A 27,871-nucleotide genomic window follows, 5' to 3' on the forward strand; every position below is an offset into this window, starting at 1 on the left:
AGGCTTGTCCGTTACTCCTGCGCCGCATATATACGATAAGTCAGCTTCGATAGAAAGATCTGGCCTCGCTCGTGTAACCATTTCATCTAGGTTCATATCTTCCACAGCCCCAGTTGCTTTTAATTGACTTGCTACTTCCATTGGTAACCCTGAAACAAAAGTACATTTTAGCAATGGCTCAGGATTGTTTGGGCCTATTGCATCATCAAGCCTACGCAGGTCTGACTGATACAGATCTACAGTCTCACCATCCAATAATGCACGATCACGCAATTGTTCATATGCCCTATAGCTGTTTATGCGGAAAGCCCTCATTAGCTCTTTTTTCAGCTTTGAATAGTCATCATTTGTGTCCTGTGAAAACTGCTCATATAGAGAACACGGTACTCCATTCAAACACAATGGCGTGAATGATTTCGAGTCGTTCACTTTCTGATGTTTAGCTACCAACTCCAGCTTCCTAATCCATGTGCTGAACTCTCTACTAGTGTTTCTGTTTTCAGTTCATTTGACTAAATCTAATAATTTTACTGCCATTGTAATACTGAGCTTCATTTGCTAGCCTCGAATTAGCTTTTTCCACCTAACTCTAAGCAAGCAAGCTGTCCACACAGAATAGTTTTGTACAATTGTCGAAAAAAGTTAATGAAGTTTATAATCAAATGACATTATGCCATATCAATGTGTCACTCTGGAAGTATTAAGTTGCTAGGAAATTTCGTCCTTTCTGCAGCTCAGCATGTTCTCACAAAATATCTTTTTTTGAACTCTGTGAGATTTGTAGGTGATTCTGATTAGCCAAGGTACTTTATAATTACTACACTCACTGTCTCAACTGACTGATATTAAAACAGTAAGTTAGTGTAGTGAGAGTTTGGTAATGTTGATGTTTTAGAGGGTCTAACAATGTGATACTATTTTGCACAATGTAGTCTTGATATTTACACAAAATTTGAATTTGTTCTATTTGGGCTCCCAAATTGTGGCTCTGTAGCCAAATCTATCTTTTTCTAAATTTACCCGAAAATTATCACCTCATTCTTTTAAAGAAATCTGTATCATTATATTATATAGAAAATAGTATTCAATCTTCAATGGGTATTCACATCTGATCGTAAAAGTAAATCGTTATTATATAGGGCCACATAATTCTATATGGAAATATGGAGATCTGATGTTGTATCTATAATTATATTTTCAAAGTATGGTTGTCATCTGTCTGGCTATAGATCTTAAAATCTTGATACATAACTACCGCATTCTGATAGACTTGAACTCACAACAATTTCATGACAACTTTCTAATCCGGACGCTCTACCACTGAGCTAGAACACCATAGTGATCGAAAATGTTTTAATATAATGGATACACAATGCGGGTGCTAATTATTTTCGCCTTCAGCGTCGACGAGTTGAAATGCTTCTGTTCAGAACTATTTGGGACCCAAGTATATGCAACGCGATGCTTATTCATCTTTTTTCGCTAGGGTTAATTTATTCCGTTCCACAATATCCACGATAGTTAATCTCGAACTTAAAATTTGGCGAATTGTGTACTGATTATATACATTATTAAAAGATATACGTTGCTGAACTTGCCATGGTCCGTTATCTGTATTCGTTATATGGTGTATCCGGTATCCGTTAAAATAAAAACATCTCACAATGATAAAACTAATGTTAAAAATTTAAAGGTTGACTTGCAACAAAATTCACATTACAGTTATTTGGTATCATAGTATTCACCATGTCTTACTCTGTTGTGTTGTAGGTGCAAAATATATGGGAATGTGATTACAAGCTCTTAAAAGCTAAAAAACGAACAGTTAACCGCAGCCACACGAGACCGCCGTAGTTTGCATTCGCTTTCCAAAACGGCTCAAATGGGATGTAGTTGTTACAGGATGGTGTCTGTTTACACTTTTATGCAACCTCATTCATCGAAATATTTTCACACATATACTTCACGCATTCAATAAAACCATGTCTATTGTTCTTCTGCCTCTGTTTTATCGTCATTGTAATGCTGTCACTTTTAGCACTGACATCTTATAACTTACCATAAAAAATCGTTAAACTTTTTAACCTTACCTCGAATGAGTATGTATCATTGTCTTATAATAATGACGAGTCTGTTGGTCACCTGTGATAATCGAAAACTGCTGTAAAAATAATTTGCAAAGTATTTGGTCACATGATCAGATTACGACTTGACGATTGAATAAGGCCGAAACAAAACTGTAAAGTAGCGAGCATCTATATTTGATACGGGGTCTTCGGTAAAACCCGAAGTGTTTGTTTTGTCATTAACTAGTGCTACGATAAGTTTGATATTGAGCTTTGAATTGGCCTTTCATTTCACGTGAGAATATCACGTGACAAGATGATAACCAAACGGTAATGAATACGTCAGAGAAATAAAGAGATTCCAATCTACGGCGGCTTTTCGTTTTTGAGCCTTTAAGAGCTTGTAATCACATTTCCACGTATTTGGCACCTACAACACAACAGAGTAAGACATGCTGAATCTTTTGATACCAAATAACTGTAATGTGAATTTTGTTGCAAGCCAACCTTTAAGGTTTACTAAAATGCGTACTAAAACTTCTTGCAAGTCTCTGTTTAGTAAAGTAAGTTTATTTAAGTTAGATTCAGCGTTTATGTTATACGTTTGTCTCGGAGGTGAAAACTCTCCACGTAGTACATTGTAATGTTATATTATTTTGGGCAAACATCATAACCACTAAATTTACTGAAGTCATTGGAGGTACCACTAAGGTTAACATAGTATTTTGGCACTATTTTTAGGGATGATGATTAGTACCTATAACCTATGATATTAGCCTACACGTCAATTTTTGCATGCCAACACTAAAACGAACTAAAATCATATAATTGTATACCAAATAATTTTGATTGTAATCGTAGCAATTGTAGCAAAATAGACTATGTTTTTCCATTACTTGCTAATGATTTCACATTTACATTTAAATACTTTTACATTTTCATTTTTCCTAATTTCAACGAAACACTTCATTCAAGTTATGTAATGTTAAATTTACAATTGTTTGAAAACCTTTACAGTTGTTTTATTTATTCTTAATTTTTTTGTCGTGCACAAAAATTTGTTCTCATGGTATGAAGTTTGAAAGTTACAGTTGTTTGACAAAGTTTGAAAAGCTTTACAGTTTTTTTATTTTCTCTTTCGATTTATTTCAACTATACAAAACACTTTTCTCATTATCTGTAGTTTGAAAGTTAGAATGGCAAATGTTATTATATGTTAAATACAAATCAATTTTCTGTTTGAAGACTTTTTTATTATTTGGGCAACGCCGGGTAGCACAGCTAGTTATGATATAACGCCAAGTTTATGGTAATAGAAAACGATCAGCAGAAGAATTTATGTAGAAGGTGAGTCCAAATTTTTCAGTTGATTTCTCAGACCAAACACCGGTTGGCTAAAAAGCCATTTTTTAATCAATACCAAACTAAACCAACACCAAAGGGCCATTTTTCAACCAATACCAAACTCCCTGACAAACGACCTCATGGACGCAAGATGTACAAATTGTTTGACAACATGGTTGATCAAGAATGAGCTGCTGGGCGGGCTTCTAATAATCTTATTTTGAAAGGAGTCCCAGTTATTATTCTTAGAAACTTGGACCTACCGAAGCTTTGCAGTGGAACTCGATTAGTAACTGTACCGATGGTGGCCTATGCTTTAGAGGCCATCATCTTGACAGGCAAATACAAAAGTGAAGATGCATTCATCCCAAGATTCTCCTCATCCTATCAGATCTATCATTTGCATTCAAGAGATATCAGTTTCTAATCAAGCGCAGCTTTGCAATGTCTGTGAATAGGGGTCAAGGACAAACACTAAAAGTCATTGGATTGATCTTACAAAGTTGTGTTCACAAGTGTTCTCACATTGTTGTTTTTATATAAGCTGCTCAAGGGTCGGCAATCCTAAAATATTGTGCGGCTTGACACCAGATAGGAAAGCCAAAAATGTTGTCTATGAAACGGCAGTCCAGAAATAGTGTATCAAGATTGTGTGGAGATTATTCACAAGGTCTTTTTAAAGATCACATTTCACTTATCTAACTATAATTATTTAAGATGTCAAAAAGATTTGTAACTTTCATGCTGATGTACCTCTGACTTTTCTAACATCACTAAGCAGAGATTCCATACTTTGACCACCTCTACACGTACAGTTGTGCTACATCGTATTAAAAAAAACACTGCACCTTAGCTCTATGGCCTATCAAGGGCAAAAATTAAACATCTCGTCGCCTTTTCTGTTGTATCAGACAAATAAGTTGCTAAATGCTTGGCTACAATGGATGGATAAACGTGTTGATGTTCGTTCTATCGGTACTTGTAGATTAAGGTGGACTCAGGACATATCTTAAAGAAAATTGTTGTTATTTAAATTAGACTCGCTAGACATTGCTACTGTAGAAGCTGAGCCATGTCTATCTTCTATACGCTATTTTAATTTAGGAAGAACAATTATTCATTATTTCTCATCATCAATAACAGAGTGTTGGGTATTTTATAAACAAGTTTATCTGAAGGTTTATATAAACAATATTACTGAAGGTTTACACCCAGTTCTAGCCAGTACATAATGTAGGTATAAGCTTCTGTCATGTACCAAGTTCATCCTATCAGGGTTTGAGAATGGTGCCGTTGGGTAAGTTGTGGACTTACAGCTGAAAGGTTGGCTGTTTAAATTGCATTCATAACCACAGCTGATGATGAAGGTGGTGCTTCATATGTATATCCAGTCAATTGTACACACATAGAAAGATTTCACATTCAGTGTTAATTGATTGTTTTAAATAAACTATCAAGCTACTTTTCAACTCATCCAAGTTATTTATTATTCTCAGCTCTATCTGCATTTCTCATTTCCTGTTTCACTTCTTATTGTAAAACTTTTTGTTACTAAAAATATTTAAATAAATTATAAACTTTTGTAAAGGAAGCGGAGATGAAGGGAGTGAAATATAGTTCTCAGTCTTGACCTCATTTGATAGTTGCCTACGTTCATCATGGATAGTGAGTCAGCCACCAGCTAATCATTACAGACACAGGTGTCTCATTGGTCAATTATTCACACTGATTAGTAAATCATAATTGCAATTACGTTCCTATCAATTTTAGGTGGTCTGATGGAGATTCCAGCATCAGTCTTTGCTCACATCAATAATAACCTAGCAATTGTGATGTCAGATATAGTAACAGAAGTTGTTGAGGATAACTTTATGAAAACATTCAAGGCTCTAAAGAGAAAGAGTCCTCCAGCTGACCTTGAATCTGTTATCAATGTTGATGATTCAAAGTGGACATCGATGGGCAAGGTTTACTGTAGTTATCACTCTTCCTAGAGTTCATTAGTTTGGTGCGAGCTGTTGATTTTACATGTAGATGTTAGTGCTGAAAAGTTGTATAAATAGCTCTATAGCATCTATCTTAAACCATAACTGCACACAATCATGTTTGATACTTTTCTGTTCAGCCTTATGCTTGCCATGGCGAAAGGCATTTAGTTCAACGTGTCAGAGTTTGTTTGGAACACTTCAACATCACTCGTCTTCCATTGGCTAATTTGGTTAAAGTGAACCCAAACTTCATGTCTTCTTGTGTCTTTTATCCAGCTGCTACTATATTATAGGTGAAACAGATCCATCCTCAAACAGTAACATCTACTGAACACGAGGGGATGATCCCCAGCTCAGAGTGGAGTATGTATGAACTAACTTCTGTACCAGGTAACAAGTTTGTTATCATTAAAATCTGTTGATAGCTGTAAACAGAACTTCATAGAGTGCGGTTAGATCATACACCTTCACAAGCTCTGAGTGACTTATACTACATGAGCAGGAGATACAGGGCATGCTTTTGATCTTTACAAGTTAAGATAGTTTTGTCAATGCTAACTTACCAGTTTTTATTCTGAATCATGATTGAAAGTTTGAGCTTATAGTCTGCAGAAGAGGTAGTATACATAGCAATTATACTTCATCCCACATATGATAGACGGGTTCAATACGCAACACCCAACGTTTCAAGTCAGAATTAAAGCTATGTCATATTTAGCCTATAGCTCATAGGAGGTTGTGAATGAGCTCTCTAATTTGTGACTAGAACTGAGATCTGTTGGTTGGCTCATTCTGTGTAAAAACAGTATAAAAGTGTATCTCTGTCCTGTTAACACTGGTTCCACCTATTTGGAAAATATGATCTGTCGTCAATGTTGATATGGATGTAGTTATGAGGATTACGATCTCCAATTCATCTGGGTGAATATTAAACAGGCAACAGGTTACATGTGTAATGTATGCTGGCAAATCTTTATCAGATGCCGCACCAGAAATGGGGTCTTGTTGTGTTTTCTGCTAACATATTACAATCTAATTTGGTCAGCTTTGGACTCTAAACTGTCTTAAAATCTTGAGACCTGTTGCAGAAATAGTTTTGATTTGTAGAACTAAAAGTCATATCCCATGGGAAATCAGATCTTATGTTCACTCAACATTTATTAGAGTTTAATCAAACGATTTGAAGAGGTTGTTATCTTTCCTAATGATTGCCAATATTACAGGCTTAATAAAGTATTGTTTCTTAGCTCCCTGCTATGAAAAAAAACCTCTGTGGTTTTTCAGGAGCCATTTTGATACGAAATCCTTTCAGGGATAAACTAAGAAAGTATATGATTGCTCGATGTTACTCCATGTATCCAAGGCTGCCAAACGTCACCAACCATATCGACAGCAAAATGTCATATGAAGATGTCTGGCAAGATTTCTGCAGTGATGCGCCAAGTGATATGTAAGTTACTAGTGGCAGGCGATAGTCAGCGCTAAGCAATGTTTACATGTAATGAACATTTAGAGTTGGCAGCTTTGAAATGTTTAAAATTAATAGAAGAATAATAATGTGTGTCTGCATTGGTTCTTGTTTTGAATTGTTGGAATGTCGGAAAAGTGTAGTAGAACTACCCTAGGACACTTATGTATTCGCGGCATCTAACTTTCGCGTTTTCGTGGCAACAGCCTCTCGCGAAAATTTCATGAGCGAAACTAAACTATCATAACGAACGAGCGAAAACGCGAAAATAAATGGCTTTCTTCATTGATATTCACAATAAAATCGTCATATTAGAAATGCAGGCAATTTTTGTGTGTGGTTGGCTCATTGGGCAAGTTTTGCTAAACTCATTATAGCTAATACACCGACTGAGCAGCATGGCAAAACAAATTAAGATAATAAGTTTTTTTTGGAAAAGCCTAGACAAATGAAGAAGATGATGATATTAGTTTAGTCATTGAATTTGTAACTGATGAGGATGACAGTCTGGTAGGGAAAGTCATAAAATTGAATAATAATTATTGTGATGATGAATTTTATTACCAACCAAAAGCAATAACAACCCGGGGCCATGGCCACCGCGTGCTATAAATACTTGAATTCTAATATTGGTACAACATCATTCACTGCGGCAGGGACCTTGAAGTCATTGATAGTCCAGGAGATAAACTGCAGCAAGCGATCAAATTGCATTATTGATCTCGCCTACACATTTCTACCTGCGGTTCACAAATACAAACTACCGTACTTTTCGGACGATTAGCAGCTACTTTTTTCTGATGATTTGAGCCATGTGGCTTATAGGTAGGCCTACAAGGGTGCGGCTAATCACTGTGGCTTATTCTGTGGCTTTTTCTTTCACTAACGGGAATCTCCAATTAGTGCACTTCTAGCTGTGAAAGAAAATACGAAACAATGCCTCACGGTACTGTCCCGTTAGGCACTAAGTTAAAAAGCGTCGGATAATACGAAACTGTGCCGTTCTGCACTGTTCCGTTTTAAATGGCAAAGTTGCTGCCACGTTAAAAAGCACAGTCCTTGGTTCTGCGGCCTATTATATAGTAAGGTGCGGCTTATGTATTGTTTTATTATCGTTTTTGGAAAATAAAGCACATGCAGCTTATATAGAGGTGCGGTTTATAGTCCAAACAGTACGGTAGTCCCAAATTGAAAAATATTTCGTACCAGTGAACTGGACCTGAGGAATCTAATGTTTGTTCCACTGCATTTATTTTCACATCACTATATTTTCGCACTCATCAGAGCTGCGAAGTTAAGTTCCAGCGAAACTTTACTCTGTATGCTACTCACGAAACTAAATACTAGCGAAATATAAGTGTGCTAGGGTAATAAGATTAATTCAAGTTATAAGTAGTATTTCTCTCTGTTACTAGTTGAAGAGTTGTTGGATTTTGCTAGATTTTATCTATTATCATCAACTAGAACCATATTAATCTTACAAAGTTTGAGTTATTACTACAGCTTAAAGTGATTGAGACTTATCATGACAGACATGTTCATGACAGACGGATACATGTCCATGAGAGACGGATACATGTACCTGACAGACTGACACATGTACATGGCAGACTGGCACACATACATGAAAGGCTGACACATGTTAATGACTGACTGACACATGTTAATGACTGACTGACACATGTACATGGCAGACTGACACATGTACATGACAGACTGACACATGTATATGACAGACTGACACATGTACATGACAGACTGACACATATATATGACACACATGTACATGACAGACTGACACATACACCTGGCAGACTGACACATGTACATGGCAGGCTGACTTTTGTACATGACAGACTGACACATGTACATGACAGGCTGACATGTGTACATGACAGACTGACACATGTACATGACAGACTGATACATGTGCATAGAGGACTGACACATGTACATGACAGACTGATACATGTGCATAGAGGACTGACACACGTACATGACATAATTACACATGTAAATGACAGACTGACGCATGTACATGACAAACTGACACATGTATATGACACACGTGTACATGGAAGACTGACACATTTACATGGCAGACTGACTTATGTATATGACACACGTGTACATGGAAGACTGACACATTTACATGGCAGACTGACTCATGTACATGACAGACTGACACATGTACATGACAGACTGATACATGTACATAGAGCACTGACACACGTACATGACACATGTACATGACAGACTGACACATGTACATGACAAACTGACACATGTACATGACAGACTGACACATATATATGACACACGTGTACATGGAAGACTGACACATTTACATGGCAGACTGACTTATGTACATGACAGACTGACACATGTACATGACAGACTGATATGTGTACATGACAGACTGACACATTTACATGGCACACATGTACATGGAGGACTGACTCATGTACATGACATAATGATACATGTACATGACAGACTGACACATGTACATGACCCACTGATACTTGCATGAAACATGCTATGTTATGGAACTACACACAACATCTATTACGTCTTACATAGACATCGAACTGTGTCAATTCAAGTGATTTGACTCTTGCTCACAGGTCTATTGATTATATCAAAAAGCTAAGATGGGTGACTCTCGGATATCACTATGACTGGACTAAAAAGGTTAGCCAAAACATTTATTCATTGCTTGCCATACTTTCATTAGACTGCATGAGTTGCACAATGCCAAATTTGGGCCATCTGCTGCTAGTTGTCTAGTAAAATTGGACACCCGCTGCTAGCTGCCGAGTGAGAAGGGACACTTGTTGTTAGTTGTCTTGTAAGATGAGACACAAGTTTGCTTTTAGCTGTCAAGTAAAATTGGACACCTGCTGCTAGCTGTCTAGTAGGAAGGGACACTTGCTATTAGCTGTCTAGTAATGTTAAAAAACACACTGGAGGAATTTGGAAGGGCAGGGGTAATTGTAGTTATTTGTTATGCGAAAGATTCGGGTTGCCATATAAACTATGTACAAACTATTTTTAAAGGCATGTAGTTTGGGATGTTTTATTATGATCATAATTTATGTTTCGTTGCAATTTGAACGTTGTTGGAAGTGTATTTCAGAAACCAAACCCACTCTATCTTCATGCGTTAGAATGAAGGTCACTAAAGGTCATTTAAGGTCACTAACATTCAGTTCAATATAGTTCAGTACAATATGCTCAGTAACTACATTTATCAATAGTTTTTACCGAATGTTTGTGGTCATAACTCTGTGAGCTGTTTATTTATCAAAAAGGAACTTATACTATGCTATTTCTTTATTCTCGATTTAATTCTCATTCTTTTACGCTATGAAAAATCATCCCAGTAGCTTCTTTGTTATCTTCGTAATCTTTTAAAAATTAAAAACTGCACTCAGTGATAACAGAATAGGCCAATGAGACAGCAATACAACTAAGTTCCAGTCGAGCAAAATGTCAGACCCAGAGTATGTGTCATCAGTAAGATGGGTTGACCGCATAAGTACTCCACATTAGCCTGTATATCTAGAGAATATAGTTGTTACATGGAAGGCTATACCTGTGTTATCTTCTCCTGACAATGTTATATATATATATTTACAAGTTGGTTACACAGTATGAAAGGTCAAGGTTATCTTTGTTTTAATCACTGTGTTACACTATTACTCAACCCTGTTTCACAGATTTATGTAAAAGAAAACAAGAGTGAGTTTCCCCAAGACCTCTCTCAGCTAACTCAGTTCATTGTACATGCAGTCCTAGGAGAAGAGATCAAGTTTAAAGCCGAAGCTTCCATAGTCAACTATTATCATGCTGACTCTACGCTGTCGGGGCATACGGATCACAGCGAGTTTGATTTGACAGCTCCTCTCATTTCAATAAGGTATCAATCAAAGACTCTGTTAATTCAGCAGGTGTTTTAGACTTTGATCCAATGTAGCTAGCCTTAGCTTCAAGAGTAAATGAATAGTTGAGGCTTTATGTTGTGGCTGATAATGGCTGACTGGCACGGGTCTCCTTTAGATATTGTAATCAGCATGCAGGTAAAATGTTGACTCACCAATAATGAATTATATTATGAGTCTCTGTTAAATTTGTGTTGAGCTTGTAATACCTCATAGCTCAGTTATTTTCACTACACATTCGAGTGTAACAAAAAATCAGACATGATAAATAAATATAATAAAGCCTGCTGTTATTACTGTGTGAATGTTCTCAGTTATGTAGAGGTTTGACTGTGTCTCACTATGTTGAAGTATGACCAGAACTGTGCCAGAACTTTTTATCTAGAGGTGTGACTAACTTCCTATGTAGACATTTGACTGTAACTAGGTATGTAAAGGTTTGACTGTAATCTCATACGTAGAGGTGTGACAGTTATTAGTTATGTAGAGGTTTGACTGTATCTCACTTTGTACAAGTTTGACTGTAACTTCTTATGTAAAGGTTTGACTGTAACTTTATATGTAGAGGTTTGACTCGTACCTAGGTATGTAGAGGTTGACTGTAACTAGGTATGTAGAGGTTTGATTGTAACTTCCTATTTAGGGGGTTTGTCTGTACACCTTATAATGCATTTTCACGGCACGTTTTTCTCACATTGTCTGATGGTTTTTCATTGTAGCTTTGGCAGGACATGTGTATTTATGATTGGTGGACAATCAAAGGCTCAGGTACCGGAAGCATTATTTCTACGAGATGGAGATGTATTTATCATGTCCCGTAATGCCAGAATGTCTTATCAAGCTGTACCAAGAATACTGCCAAATGACTCTAGCTATTTAAATTACACTCCAGCATTTCCAGGTGATGTACATACAAGTAATATTCCTACAGACCGTGAAAACTGTCATTTGAAGAGAACTTATGATGAGAAGGCAACTCCTTGCAAAAGAATCAAATTAGAATCTGAAAAGTTTTCTTCAGATTTGATATCTTCATTAGAGGATGCTGACAGTTGGTCTCCGTTCAGACGGTTGCTATCAGGTGGCAGGCTAAATATTAATGTAAGGCAGGTGTTTGAGCCAGGCAAAGGTCCTGAAGACTATATCTGGCCAGAAAAAGATAACTACATAGCTATATGATATATCCGACTTTTTATTATGTGCTAACATATTTTTCAAAAACATTTTAGTTCATCCTTTTTTCAGCAGTCAGATTTCTAACATGTCCTAAAATAACACAAAGTATTTGGTACATGAGTTTAATACATTGTAGCTATGGAATCTTTAGAAATTGTGGAAAGTGAGCTTGCTTGTTTAATCAGAGGTTATCTTCCCTTGGTGACCCACCTATACTTTTCAAAATATTCTGTCACACTGTTATTGACCAGATACTGACATCATCATTTAAGCCGGTGTAAGTACATGGAAACCTTTAATGTAGATGCTGTGTGTTGACTATGATAGTTTGCTCTATGACTCTTGAGGTAATTTCATTCTATTGAATTTTATATTAAAAGTTTTGCTATAGAAATATACATGAGAGCTTTTCTTTCTAGACATTACTCCATATGTTTAGATTTTGGAAGTTTTCTACTCATTGAATAGATAAAAGGAACATTTCCTAGATTGAGTAGTAATCAGCTGGCATGTCATAGTAGCATCTGACAGGAAATCCCTAATTGCTGACCAGTCTGGGAGGAAGAAGCATGTCCTGCTAGCAAATCACCCCTTCCTGTTGCACTCCCTATACAACATCTGACATGTAGAGATAGAATCAATAGCTAACAATTCTGGAGACTCCAAAGTTACTAGAAGAAAGTCGATATTTTGTTAGTAAGACATATTTAAATACATTCACTTATTCCCTCAAGAAGCTTTCAACACTGCAGCATTACTAGGAATTGTCATGTTTATTGTATTTCTACGAATTATTGAATAACTTTGTTTAAGTTTGCTGTATCATAGCTCATGCAAAGCTTCTAAAATTTCAAAGCGCAACACAACTCTTGTGAAATGGGTGGCCCTCAAAAGGGCTGAAAGATGATGCAAGATATCCTGAAAAGTTATGTTTATACCGAAAATCATGAGAGAAGCGACTGCCATATTGATGGTGCACAACAACAAAAAACACTGCAGACGTACAGAGACTGTTTATTATATTCTATTTAGGGTGTAAATCTGTTAAGTTTAAGGTATCTGAAGTTTGTATAGATTTTCTAATTGTTGTTGATCTTTCTCGCTGTTTTGTCAAATTTTATTTTTAAAAATTGGTAAAAACATGATTATTTATTTATTCACGCTTACGGCCTGAGCCAATAAGATCGCTAAACCTCGAACTAGCCAAAGACAAAGGAAATCAAACTAATCCCTTCAACGAAACATACCATAAAATCTTTATTTGAGCGCCATGGTGATCTATTTTTCAAACCTTCTCTTAGAATGGCGCTTTATTAGAGGTGACATTCAAATAAAGTGTGGCATTGTATTTCTCAAACACCTGGTCAGAATGTTGAAAAGATTAATTTAACCCTTTCACAGACAAATCAAATGTTGCCCATATTTTGCACTATCCTTCGGGCGGTGCGACATTAATCCTTATGGATGCAAGAAATTTGTCAACTTACCTCTAACTTGTCGTACTCCAGCTCTCTAAGTAACTATGCACGAGGAAGCTGATACATGTACCTGTCTCTACCAGTTGATATCTATTGCTTGCCATTAACCTACAATGCTCTTATAGCCTGCATTGAAATTTGTTGGAGCTTTCAATTGTGTATTTCAATCTAAATTTGAAGGTGTATTTTCATTTTATAGCTATATTTGTTGCATAAAAGCTCATTGATATGTTTGTTGTAGTGTTGCCCTCATCGATATGTTTGCTAGAGTTGCAGTCAAGACTGGCTTTTTACGTACAATAAAACAGGAGTTATAAGTGTCTATCCATTGTAAGTTAACTGTATGCTAATTTCAGATTACCGCAATCATGCCATCAAAGAACATGCTTCAAATCTGCAAATTTACAAGTTTTATAACAATAATAATACTCGATCAACTCCTACAAATACACATATATTCAAGAACAAGTTACATAAACAAACCATAATTATAATATTTGCAGAAACAAAAATTAGTATTTTTAAAACAAAAATATGTTCATTTTTGGCTCCGCAGGTTGCATTCTGATGGAACCATTTCATTTAGCTGTTTACCTTCCACAGTGTCTGCTGACCTGACCTTTTCTTTTGCACTGCTGAACTAGTCAATATTAGCGTCAAAACAATTTTTTTAGCAAAGCAAAACTTTTATGCGCTGCTATCTGAGCTTTTCATGAAAATAATGATATATTTTTAGCCGGATGCACGCCTATCGCAAGTCGTTCAAACATTGTATTTGCTAAAACGTTTTTCACACATGACGAAGTATCATGACCACATTAAAAACAAAGAACTATCATTAGCCTGATACAGTTATTAATTATGTCTGCGGTGTTGCAATCAAAGTTTTTGACGAAAAAAACCTAAAGACTTAGAGTTGGAAAACAGACTTCGACACGAGCAGAAACAACAAATTAATTGTTATTGATTTAATTGAGTCATTATTAGCACATTTTGGTGGACACTTTTCTACTGATCACTTGCTAGTATGGGTTCGTAGAGATCAAAGAATGTCAAATAAAAGTTGTGTTTAATTAAAGCGCGGCGCTCTATTTTTTAACCCTTCTCTCATAGGGGTGCTTAAATAGAGGTGATGTTCAAATAGAGGTGGCGTTTAAATACAGTATTTAAGGAGACAGATTTCCAGTGCCTCGCAAAATATGCTTGCCCTGTGTATCGACATAATATTCTCACAATTCTCTAAATGCCCTGCGTATACTATGTGCCCTGCTAGTATAGCTGCCCTGCATCTCACATACATCTATATACTTGCCTTGCATATCAGTCGGCTAAAGTTGTATTCCCTGATAGGGCAACAACTGTAGACCAAAGCTGGTAGAGCCCTGTGTATCGGCCCCGCCTGCACTGATGTGCTTGCTGCATGAAAAACTTTTTCCACAGAATTACAAAAGAAAATAACAAGTTTGATTAAATGTTGTTTAATATTCAATGTTTAATATTTCATGTTTAATATTCTATGTTTAATATTCTATGTTTAATATTTAATTTTAATATTTATGCTGTGTTTATATTTAAAAGACTCACTGTTGTGAATATCGTGCTTACTCATATCTTGATGTTGAAAATCTTATGAATGATCTACATGTATGTAACCGAGTTGACCAGCGCCAACTCTGAATGTTTACAAGCCATTAACTTCTTAACATGTTACGCTCACTCGTCGGATAATACGATGATAAAAATGAATCTATTTTAAAATCACATTTTTATTCTAAGCATTTGAACACAAAATGAATATTGGATAATTTCACATTTGTTTTGCCAAATTACATTTTTTCAAAGGTGACAAAAATAAATGTTGCCGTGGTGTAATTCAAATAAACTTCAGGAATAGTTAACAATCATGTAAAATATATTACGCTAACCTATTTAGGATTGACACAATAATTGTCTAGAAATTAGGAAATTTTGTTACATGCGACCTCTTAGAGCAGGGGTCAGCAACCGTGGGCTCCGAAGCCGCATGAGGCTCTTTCATCCCCTCGCTGCGGCTCCCTCTGACTTCGGATTTTTTTTCCTTGTTTTACCATATGCCGAGTTATTCATAAAAATATAAAAGTTTTATCACTGGATTTTGTAATATAATTTAAAAAATTGTAATCATAGCGATAAATAAACATTGTAGCTTGTTACGAGTCATTATTTATGCGCTAATAAAACCGCCAAATTTACACCAGCCAGCACGACACTTTTTGAATTTTTTCCGCAGGTAGGCAGACTATGGTGAATACTAAGAAAAGGAAAGTGACAGAGTAAATAGAACATTTAATCCTACCTGGGCTGATTCATTTGCTTTCACTGCTGATGAGACTGGTTCACAAGTTTGCTTGTGTAATGAGAAATTTGCGAACAAAAAGTTAAATGTCGCAAAACACTTTCAGAATACACCCGCAGCCTTTGCTCAAAAATACCCAGAGGGAAATGAGAGAAAAGAGGCCATTTTGGAACTGATGCGTAAGACTAATTTGAGCAAAAATTGCTGCCTGAATGACATTTGCTGCAGTTAGAATTTAAGTTTGGCGTTTTGATAAAAGAAGGACTGAATTAAACATGAAGTTGCAATTTTTCTTGAAAGTAACCTTATAAACAACGTAATATTTCCCCATTACAATCAAGTTATTAGCTATTTTATTGTTCTTTGCAAAAGTGTCATTTTTTTTCTCAGCAGTTAAATCATTATACATGCTACACCTTTTTGTTTTATGTTGTAAACATGGTATAAAAGCATTAAAAGCTAAACAAAAACGTTACATGTGGTATTTATGTATTTTTTAATTTGAAATATCGAAGGGAGTTTGTGGCTCCCACTGCATTCTTTTTTGCGGAAAACAGGTCCAAATGGCTCTTTGAGTAGAAAAGGTTGTAGACCCCTGTCTTAAAGTATAGAAGTATTAATTCCTCGAGTAATAAAAAAGTCTACACAGAAAATTTATTTTTGTTCAACATTTACTATTCTAACTTTTAAACTTCATGAGAGTGTTTTGTGCAGTTCAAACTAATTGAGGCAAAAAATGAAACAACTATAAAGCTGTTTAAATGTGAAATAATTAGCAAATAATAGATAAAGTCTGTTACAATGAAATAACAATGAAAAATGATTTGATACTGATACAATTAATACAAACTAAAAAAACCAAATAAAAATCATGAATATGCCGAATTAATAATAACAATGAGTGTATAGAGGTGTGTGTATAAAAAAAGTTACTGTATCAGCAGAAGCTCATATTCACAGTTTTGATGGATGATACTGGTACTTCTCCATACTGTTACAAACGTATAGCAGTGAAACGCGTGAGGTGTGACCGAACGTAAAAGGTTTGCAGCGTTAACCGTTTTGGCGAATGCCCAAAATTGATGGCGTGAAATTTGAAATTGAAACGAAACATTTTAAAATTACAATGTAAAAAAATGGTTAATAGTAAGAATACTAGATTTTAGAAAAAAATTATAAAAAAGAACATACACAAAAGGTAATATTAATGAATAATGAAAAGTACATATTTAGCAATTTATTTAGCATATTTGCAATCACGATGTGGATAGATATGTAAGAGCGTCGAGAATGATAAGAATGGTTTAGTCCAATTGTTAGGTGCGCATGTTTGTAGACTTGTGATTCTGTTTCGCCAGTTCAAAACTTCTGCAATGTGAATTTTTCATTGATAGATTTTAGACACTACAACTGAACACTTGGATGACAGAAAACAAAAGATTAACTTTGAGATTTATATATAAAGATATATTATTTTTCATGTACTTTTATTGGGCACTCCATAATTATTTTTATAGAAAAAAGATTTTCATCCGGTGCTACCAAAAACAAATAAATAAACAAATAGGTACTATTGCCACGCGGTGTCATAAATTTATGCAAAAACAAGAATTTATACAAAAAAGACTTGAAGCTCCTATAAGCTTAGATATACATCTTATCCCTTTTTACAAAAGATTAAAATAACTAGCTGGATGGCCGGCGTTGCCCGGGTATTAAAAATCAGCTTATAAACAATAAGAGGTAATGTAGTTGCCTGCCACTTGCTTTTAGCCTGGCACATTGCCAATGGATAATTTGAGTAAGTTTACTAATAAGAGCTAGCTACTTGCTTTCACGATTGCATACGTATAAAATTACGCTACTGCTTTCCATGATGTTACGCCATCACGTTGCGTCGTAACGGAGAGTAGTAGCTTATTTGCTCCCATATAGCGACATATATCGCCTAGCGAATTTATTAAGCTCGTGTGGCTGAATTGTAAGGCATTTTGACTAACAAACAAGAGGGTCTGAGATCAAATCTTCTGCAATACGGATTCTTCATTCCAAAATTTTAATAGCTATAGCTGGACAAACACGGACAGGCCAACTTTGAGAAATATATATATATATATGTAGATTAGCAATACAATCGGTAATAATACAAAATAAAATCACCATGCTGTTACAGTAGATATCTGGTACTTCAGAGTTAGAGTATATCTGGGATTTATGAGGGAGTTTAATCGTTCAGTATTTTGAATCCAACAATGTTAGTAAAATGAGTTAATACTCGTATGTATAACAGTGAGAGGACATCTACTGTTCTAAACAAAAATATAGATAGTTCATAATGAGGCAGTATAGCAATGGTACCAAAAGGGTACCATTGCTATACTGCCTCATTATGAACTCGCTGTAGTTAAATTGTTAGTAAGTCGCTGTAGTTAAAATGTAGCAACTGTAGTTACTGTGTTAATTAATTTTTTATAGCTTGATGTCCATTGAGCATACGAGCAGTTTTTATTACATGGTTTAGCTTTTGTTCTAACTACTGCCGTGTCATAACATTTACATTAATTATTAAAAGTTACGACATTCCACATTCGTAGCATCTTTTTGTGAATGACATGGTCAGCGGACAGCCTATGCCTCTGGTTAAGCATTCTGATTAAGTCGGTCAAGTCTAAACTTAGTAATAAAAGTATACACCAGTTTTCCTGTGAGAACTGTGAGAACCCTTAGAATACAACTATTCCTTTTGAACTGAATATCTTTTGAGGCTTCAAGTTTGTAGAACCCAGTAGAAAAAAGATATATCAAATGTAGTATATAGTTTTTATATTCTTTTAAAGAAGTGATGTTTTAGTGGCAACTGGAGAAATTTGGTTGATGTACGTCGAACCTGATGGGGTATGTATATTTTTTCATGGATAGAAAAACCTATATTTTTAGTGTAAAACTCTTGTTGCTGAGAAGAATAACCTTTCTAGCTGTATCCATTTGTAACATTTTATTACTGAGAATTTCAATCAGTGTGTCATTAGATACTAGTGTTCTGTCAGCCATTTTTCATTTCTCAGTCAGATAGTTGGTGTCTTTAGTATATCAGCAATATTTCAACAACCGATTGTCCAATCGACTTGAAACTTCATCATTATACTGAAAATGTAAAACCGCAGAAAGCGAAAAAAATTCATTATTATACATACACCGGAAGCACAAAAACATGAACAAACGAAACTACGAATCTAAGTTTACTTTGGCGTACAATCAGCTGGCTCAGGCTTCGGAATGTTAAAATTATGACATGCTGAAGGGAATACAGAATTGGTTTGTACCAGGTTCTTACAGTTATTGTAACATGTCTTTGTTGATCTAGGTAATGGGTGTTTTTTAACAAGTGCTCACAGCATCAAAATTTATGCAGTTAGGTAACCAGACAGACAAATATACTTTAATAAGGAGCATATTCTCCATAGAAATATTAATAATCATTTGGCATACTGCCCAGCCTGCACATGAGTAGAACTGCAGATCAAGGGCAATCACGGACTCTCTTTGTTGTATCAATGTATTGGACTATTCGCTCGGTTGAATATATAGAATCAGGTTCTGGGCTAGGCAACACTCCTTATCTCCTATTGTTTTCTGTTGCCTGAGAATTTTGTGAAACTTTGTTTAAAATAGCGTAACTTTCATCACATAACCTGATTCTACTACAAATATATTTACGAGTAGGTTTTTATCTACCTAACTTTTCGAAAAACGTATCTAAAGAATTTGAATTTATTACATGCTGCTGTCTATCGATACGAGAGATGTTATGTCATATTTGCAATAGTTCAAATGTCAGGCTAATATTTTCAATTCTGACTCTCAGGAGATACAGTCCTTCAGGCACAAGGCGGTCTCTGTTATAAGAACAAGCTGAAATTATACATGGTCAAGGGCATGACTAATTCATTATGGGTTATTTAAGATGTACGTATTTTTTGCTAACTTAATTCCCAGCACAACATATGCATGATTTTGGACCTCATTACTAGTCTGTCGAAGTTGGACCCAGCGTTGAGCCGATGTCTATAAAACAAATACAATCGACGAAAGGTCGATTATGGTCGAAAGGTAGAATCAATGAAATCAACGAAATTCAACAATCCGACACATTTAAAATTTCGACACAATTCGACATCATAACAGCAAAGTTTGAATGAATATTAGTCTTCAAATTGATCCTGCTGATAAGATAAGGTGCTCAGAAAAAGTGCCCACCAAAAAATATGGATTTAAAAGTTTGCCAAATGCAACCTAGTCATCGCACCAATAACTGTGATTTTGGGAAGAAATTTCTCCTACATCCATTGTGGTTAAACGTCAGTCCATAACTCTTGTGAAGGTCCTGTACCTGAGCTGATGTCTTCAAAGTCAGAAAAATCAGTTGAGGGAAAGAGGTGTAGCTGACAAGCTTAAAACCATCTAGCTTCAGCTAAGCTCAAGGCCATTCAGCAAGGCGCCACTTGACCTTAAATCTCATTGGATATCGTTTAGTAGTAGAAAATCCTATCGCTACTTTATTTTCTTACTATTTGAATGGCCGGTTTTGCATGAGTAATAAAAACAGTTTTTGCGCAGACAATTCTATTTTTAATCAATATATACAACATATACCATTCTACCTTTCAAATGAAGGTGTTTGTTTATTTCTTTGTGCGCTATAAGTTTAATTAGGTTTATGCTATATATACATATATTTATAGCATTTTGGGAACTCTAGGCACTATTTTTTTTGGCACACTGGCCGTCCCGTTAGCCATTAAAGATTGGCAGATGTAATAACTATGTCCACAATTATTCCATAGTATGGCAAGGTGACCGCGTAGTGTAGTGGTCAGTGCGCCTGTCTGCAAAATTGTGTTTTAGAGTTGAATTCCAGTGTGAAGCTGTTTTTTTGTTCTTAGTGCTAGCTAACGCTGCAATCGTGCATCTTTTATCGCTGACTGGAAATACGACAGACCAACAGACCAACAAACAAACACATAGATTTGTATATATAGAGGAATGACTTATTTACAAAAGTAAAGCAGACTATAGCATAAAACGTGTTACTTTTTCTGATTGTAAAATTTTTTGACTGGATAATAAGTGACTAAAATAATATTTTATGCCCAACTTGTCACCATCACGGTTTATTCGCTAAGAAGAATGTGTTAATATCAAAGTTGTGCTGGTTTCAGTTGCAACATGTGGGCTTCAAAAGCTTTACTTTGGTCAGTGCATCACTTTGGCTATTGTAACCTGCAGTACGTTGTCAGTTGCTTTGTGAAGCTGACAGGCTACATCAGCCACTCCAATCCTCAATTTTATATTTCAAGTCTCCATTGGTTCACCTAGACTACATATGAATACAACTAGACTGGATATTTTTCTGTGTAGGAGAGTATCTGCTGTTCAAACAGTTGCTGTAAATCTTTAGTGTAATAAGTTCTGTGTTCGTACATCTAAAGCAACGGTTAGAGCACTAGGGAAAAAGAATGTATCTCAGAAGAATTGAACTCAGACACTCTGATTTTGCAGCCAAGCACACTACTAACAGCACCGCCGGACCACCTTCCAGTGACACGGAATAATTGTTTGATTAATGATTGCAGATTATGATAACGTCTCACGGCTATGGTTCTGCTAGCGTACTAGTTATACATAACATTAAAAAAATATTATTATTCCAATCCACTAAAATATAATAAATAGTAAAACAATGCTTCAAAAATGCTCATCGCTAGCGAGACGGTGAACAATGCAAGTCACAATACTAAACAAATGGACAAAGAATTCTTTTTATAGAGCTGTAAACTAGATGAAAAACACAACAACTCTCCAAGGGCAATGCCAACTCCAATGCGAGTTGGTGGTCGGCATGATTAGGTTGGTATTATTGGCTAGCGTAATACTTCTATCTGTTGCAATTTCCTAATCAATATTGTGGCTCTGCTTTCGTTTGTCATCCCACGCTAGGAGAGCTCAATGATAACAGATAAAACAAAGTCTCACAGCGGTGAGTGTCACATTTGCTCTAAAAGAGGTGCCGGATAGCCAGCTCCAAAAATCGTAGCATATTCGTGAATAACAATCCATTCAAACATTATAGAGTTGACGTGACAGCTGCTGACGTTGAATCTTGAATCTCAACTCCTATCATCATAACTTTGGTAAGATTTTAAACATCACTCTGACTGTTTTTGTGCAAAGTGCTTTTGATGACCAGAGTGCGAGTGTGGTCACATTTTTGTCGTCATTGGCTTGCTGCGCTAAAAATATTTCCGTTTCAATTTGATTGCTTCTTTGCAGCCCGTGAATCTGGTCTTGCTTAGTAGTAAGTCATATTTTAACTAATAATTTATATTTGCCAACACAAAATTTGTTGAAACAGAATATTTTTATTTAATAACATTCCCTCAAAATGTGCCAATAGGGCTTTCATAATAACTGGACCAGTTTGTAGTGACAGTTATTTAGTTTCAGACTTTCACAGTATTCTAAAGATCATCTAAAAGAAGTAAATATGTAACCTTCATAGCGAAGAGCTATACTAAACCTTCTGGTCGAAATCTTATTTGCTCAAATCATAAGCAATATACTTGCCTCGGCTCACATCCCAGAAATCGAAAATCCTTTGAATCTTTACCATAATAAGGAGTATGTCTGTCTGTTTGTCTGTAGCCACACTAAGAGCATTAGAATAAAAATTCACCGCATGGAAATTATACTCAGATATTCGGTTAACAGCCAGGTACACCACCAGCTGAATCACCTTTCAGCATTGCAGAATAATTTTACAAATAGTTATTACACCTAGTGATTTTTTCACGGCGTGTGGGCTGCCAGGGTACTAGTAATTGAAAATATTCAGCTCTGGTTCCACCCAGCCGTTGGCAAAGTTTCCAAAGACATCCAAGTCACTAGCTAAGTTATTTTACCACTAATTGTTTGCGTAGACTGAGGTTCTATTATTCAATGTCAGAGACTGCAGAGTACAAATTGTCAATAGTCTTCATAGTAGGTCAAGGATGACTGTCACATCATCAATGTCAGGTTTAAGTATTCTGAAATAATGTTCACAAAATAGCTCCTAGCAAACCTCTAGCAAGTTTTTCGAGCAAGAGGTGTTGCATCATGTGCATTAGTTTTGTCTGCTCTGTGAGTGGCGAATCACAGAATGCCATTTAGACCCATTATTTATGAAATACATATTTATATTTTTTAATCTTGTTGGAATTGATTTTTTTAAAACTTCCAGCAACCAATGAAACAACGAATAGAATAAAAGTTTTAAAATCTTATCTTTGAGTTACCTGATTGGTCACATTATTGTGGTATAATTTATTCCAAGTTATTTTAATTTGAAGCTTAAAATACAGGTTTTACCCATAAAACTTACACGTCCAGTGTCAAGAGAATCATGCTGACACTGTTACAGAGACCGAAGCAAGCAGTATTTATTTTTAACTATGTCCGCACACAAAAATTCACAAAAATTTATCAGTTTTAGTCACATCGTAATAAATCACACAAGAATTATTGTTTTTTTTTGCAAAAAAAGAATGAAAAAGTGTGTTTAATGGTAACAGAATTAATACAGTCATACCTCGACATATGAACTTTAATGCGTTCTCGTACATCTGTCTGTCTGTCTGTCCATCTGTCAGTCTCACCTCAAAGCACTATTACCTTTATAAAATAATCAACTACAAATTAATTTGTTTCCATAATCCATGTTTTGGGTGAAAAATCACCCAAAACAGAGTATTATGATGAAAAGACCTGTTTTTAATTGTTGTACTTCAGTACCTACACTCATAAAGAAACGCGTGTTGAGGCACTCGAATGTTAAGGCACTCGTATGTTGATGCGATCGTATGTTGAGGTACTCGTATGTTGAGGTACTCGTATGTTCAGGTACTCGTATGTTTAGGTACTTGTATATTGAGGGACTCGTATGTTAAGGTACCCATATATTGAGACACTCGAATGTTGAGGTACTCGTATGTTGTGGTACTTGTATGTTGCTGGACTCGTATGTTGAGGTACTCGTATGTTGAGGCACTCATATATTGAAGCAATCGTATGTTGAGGTGCTGGTATTTTGAGGTATGACTGTACATGAAAACAGAGGTCTGCGAAGCATCACCAACATCCTGGCCTTTGTGCTGGTGTCATTGAGAGCAGGTGCTGAAACATTGGTCTGGGTAGACACGGGTGAACACCCTTCACAGTTGCATAATTTCACTTTTAAAAAAAATTAGCCTCACTTCCAATGATGTCGCCACCAGCAATACAAGTTTCTCTGTGTCATCACTACTAATGCTTGTTATTTATTCTCGATACAGCAAATTTCTGCTGATATTGTGGTACTGTCACAATAGATTACTGTATCAATTTCACAGTGGATCAAAATACGACTTCATATATGGCAGCATAACGGCAGGAGCTTTTCTGACTTCTATAAAAGTCAAACCTTTCTTGTTACTGCAGCTCATGCTTTGCAAATCAAACCTTCATTCACGTGTCGTTCTTGAGAATGCATAGCAATACTACAGAGAATTATGTGCTCGGCTCAACAGGAAGTTTCATCAGCTGTTACCGTGACAACTATGGATGCTTTGTTTCTAATTATTTGGTGTGTCAATATTCAAGAGCGTTATCAAGTTAACAGGATGTTATTAAGAGCGTGCCACTAAATATCACTGATAAACTGTGTCACTAAAAGCTTTCATAAACAATATATTTGATATGAAACGACTATACAAGTAATTGTCACTCCATTGTTGACACTCAAATTAGAAACTTAATGCCTGTTAGTTGAAATAGATTAAATCAACCATTTAAAGTGCCGTCTATTAACCAGTCAATCTATACAGGATATTTAGCAATAGCCGTATACAGGAAGGTTGCTAACCTCTCAAGCAGCTAGCTGCCTTTAGGCTTCAAAAGGTTGGCAGCAGGGTTGGGCAACCAAAAACGTGTTAGACTCCTACAGCGCAGAAGCCAACTTAAGAAATGTGGTGCTCGACTTTGAAAGGAGATTTTAGCTCAAAGGGCTGCGATGTCGTATAGTCTAGCTAATTCATAGCCATCTGCGCTTTGTAATCTTCATAATTAACTAAATTTTTCAAATCATTTTAAATCATAAACAGTTAATTATTGATAAACAGTCCATTTGTAAAGAGATATACACATGGATTGCACAATAGTTGGCATTTGTCTGTCGAATGTGTACCAGATAAAACAGTATAAAATGAGTCAAAGCAGCATTCAACTCAGAACAAGGTAACAGCCAACTCAGATTAAGGTAACAGCCACCTCAGATTAAAGTAACAGCCACCTCAGATTAAGGTAACATAACAAATCCTGCATAAACTATGCCTAGAATATTTGTATTTATACTTCCACACAATGGCAAACATCGTTCTTTATTCTGTGACACCAACATACTACATCTACCATCGTATGTTTCTGTTTATAAACTTTCTATTTCTACAACCTTCTATACACTATCTCGACTCCTCCGCAATACTCTTCAATTACCAACTTTCAAAACACTTTTGTTCAACTTACTTAATAATTTTGATTTCTGTTTGGTCATTTTGTTTTACTTTTTTGCATGTAATAAAAACATCATTTTGTTGATGATTACTAATGCCTATAGAAGGTTATACATGCATACTTATATACATACTTATTATGGCATATACATGCATACTTATATACATACTTATTATGGCATATACATGCATGCCACAAATAGAATAGAACTAACATATGTGTATGTTAGTGCTTACTCAGAAGGACTTGACTTAGCTCACATTTTATTGGCTAACCATGCTGGAACTCGGAGCGTTTTTATTTTTTGCAAATAAAATAATGTACATGACTAGTTTTTATTTCAACAATTGGTTTAAAAAGGTTGCAAATTATAATAAAAAGTAGCCACAAACTTCAAATATTTCTGTCTAACATGAAGATAGTATTGGTGTCGTTAAAAACAATACAACGATTATGAATCCTCCGAAGGAATGTCAGCATTTGCTGCCTGTACAGCCAATCAAAGCATTGTACAACAATCACATAACAAATCATCCTATATGTTCACAGCTTTTATCAGAACTTTGCACTAGGAAGGAATTGTCAATGTAAGACGTGGGACTCTCCGCTTGTCTAAGAAGACAACCGTCATACTCTAGGTATTGATTGAAACAAAGGATGCCTTTCAAGTACTTATCACAAAAGATAAGTAAATCTTTTTTGTCAACACGGCACCGAGGGAGTATTTTAAGCCTGAGTCTGCGCATGAGGAACCACTCCCTAACATCGTAACATTTTTGCTATCGAGCTCGCATGTCTTGGAATTGTGCGGCGTATCGGGCCAATTAGCAATGCAATTTGAACTTCTTACATAGCAGCCACATTGCTGCCATAACTTACCTCCAATTTGTTGTAGACCCTTAAATAAATATGCATTGGGAAGCTGAGAAATTGTTCTACAAGATGATATTTATTGTTTACAATTAACCTATAAAGCTTTTATAGCCTGGGCTGTAATTTGTTGGAGCTCTCAATTCTTTTTTCTCATCCTAAATTTGAATGCATATTTTAGTTTTATAACTGTATTTAACTATATTGTGCTGGTGGATATGTTTGCTACAGTTTGGAGCAAAAACTGGCTTTTTATGTGCAATAGAAGATGAGTTATGAGCCTTGGCCCATTACACGCCCTGTTGAGATAACGGGCATGGCGCTATTATTTGGTATGGTGCAAATCTTCTAATGCCTAGGCTATAAAAGAATAATCTGGGGGTCTACGGCAGCAGTGATAAGGATGCTATTATACTAATTGATAAAACAAAAGGTACAAACTTTTGTGTAAAAGAGCGTCTATATGTGAAGTAGGTACGTGTTTCAACTGAAGTTGATTTTAATATCCCACATGCGTTGTCACTGTTTCTAGCAAACAATCAAAATACAAAAATACCCTCGGTGATAAAATTTGCTCAAACAAAAATAAATGAATAAAAAAAATCTATTTGGACTATGATAGAGTTAACCGATAGACAAAGCTTAAGGCTAGGCATCTAGATAGACAAACTCAAGCTAAACACAGAATGTACAAATCTATCTATGATAATAGTTATGTGTGTTATAACGGAATGTCGTACAGACAGGGATGATAGCTCCATCTAGGTTGCAATCTTACTGTTTGATAATTATTAAAAGGAAATATTTGACCAGTAAAGTCTTTCGATAACAAATATAGTTGTCTTCTCCTGTACATTCTGTCGGAAATGTTGCCACAATCAGTTAGTGAGTGTAAGACTAGCGTTAGCATGGAAGTTGCTAGAATATTTGTAAGATTAGCGATAAATTGATCGTATACAAGCATTTCCGTCATGGGTCAGAGACATTCCACCATGAGCTGGATACAATAATGTTAAACCCGACGCTATTTGCGCTTTCTCTGTGAAGCTAGTTATCAAACATTGCTTCACACCTCGCTTGACGAGTGACAACAAGTGCCCTGTTAATAACAGATCATTAGTTTTTCCATAGAACACACATGTATATGGTAATTAGTGTTATGTCTCTCAGATGCAAGACACAGTATGATTATAGATATTCTATACCTGCATACGCAAGTGTGTCATCTAATGCTAATTGTAAGACAAGCGTCATCGTACTTCTCTGAATAATATCTAAATAATTGACAAACACAAGTTAAGATTTATTCAGATAATAGTAATTCTAGCATTTATTATCCGGATAAGTCTAACTCAAATATCTACCGGTTTTATATCTTTGTAAATCAAATTAGATTTAAACGCGTCAAAACATTTTTGATGAAATATCGTTTGATACAAACTCTACTCAAAGAGTGACTTTAAAAACTTGAGAAACAGAAATAAGTTAAACGCAAAATGAACTTCATTATTTCTAGTTTCCATGGAATTAAACATAATGCAAGTAATTTAGTCTTTGGTCAATATGAATCTAGCATCTTATTTAAACCAATAACAACAACAGAAGAGACCTCCTCAT

At 35.6% G+C, this 27,871-nt stretch overlaps 3 protein-coding genes across 3 annotated transcripts in view; all 3 read left to right on the forward strand.

The window, feature by feature from the left end:
• Positions 1–27,871, forward strand: part of LOC137396932 (uncharacterized) — a 133,941-nt gene that overhangs the window by 37,167 nt on the left and 68,903 nt on the right. Inside the window, exon 12 of the mRNA XM_068083222.1 lies at positions 18,090–18,105. Within this exon, the coding sequence (XP_067939323.1) occupies positions 18,090–18,105 (16 nt within the window). The remainder of the gene's footprint in view (positions 1–18,089; positions 18,106–27,871) is intronic.
• On the forward strand, positions 5,194–11,989 carry LOC137396650 (nucleic acid dioxygenase ALKBH1-like). The gene is made up of 6 exons (XM_068082967.1): positions 5,194–5,377; positions 5,692–5,788; positions 6,683–6,820; positions 9,454–9,560; positions 10,589–10,788; positions 11,530–11,989. The coding sequence occupies exons 1-6, from the start codon at positions 5,243–5,245 to the stop codon at positions 11,987–11,989; spliced, it is 1,137 nt and encodes a 378-aa protein (XP_067939068.1). The 5' UTR covers positions 5,194–5,242.
• The window catches only part of LOC137396651 (paramyosin-like), a 66,978-nt gene continuing 60,959 nt past the window's right edge, over positions 21,853–27,871 (forward strand). The window contains exon 1 of the mRNA XM_068082968.1: positions 21,853–21,990. The gene's annotated coding sequence lies outside the window, so the exon portion shown is untranslated. The remainder of the gene's footprint in view (positions 21,991–27,871) is intronic.

This window comes from Watersipora subatra, chromosome 5, assembly GCF_963576615.1.
Source record: "Watersipora subatra chromosome 5, tzWatSuba1.1, whole genome shotgun sequence".
NCBI classification, from domain to species: Eukaryota; Metazoa; Bryozoa; class Gymnolaemata; order Cheilostomatida; family Watersiporidae; genus Watersipora; species Watersipora subatra.

Coding starts and splice junctions, on each gene's coding strand:
- LOC137396650 (XM_068082967.1), top strand. CDS start 5,243: ATGTCAGATATAGTAACAGAAGTTGTTGAGGATAACTTTATGAAAACA. Junction 5,789..6,682: donor TGAACTAACTTCTGTACCAG/GTAACAAGTTTG, acceptor GTGGTTTTTCAG/GAGCCATTTTGATACGAAAT. Junction 6,821..9,453: donor ATATGAAGATGTCTGGCAAG/ATTTCTGCAGTG, acceptor TTACATAGACAT/CGAACTGTGTCAATTCAAGT.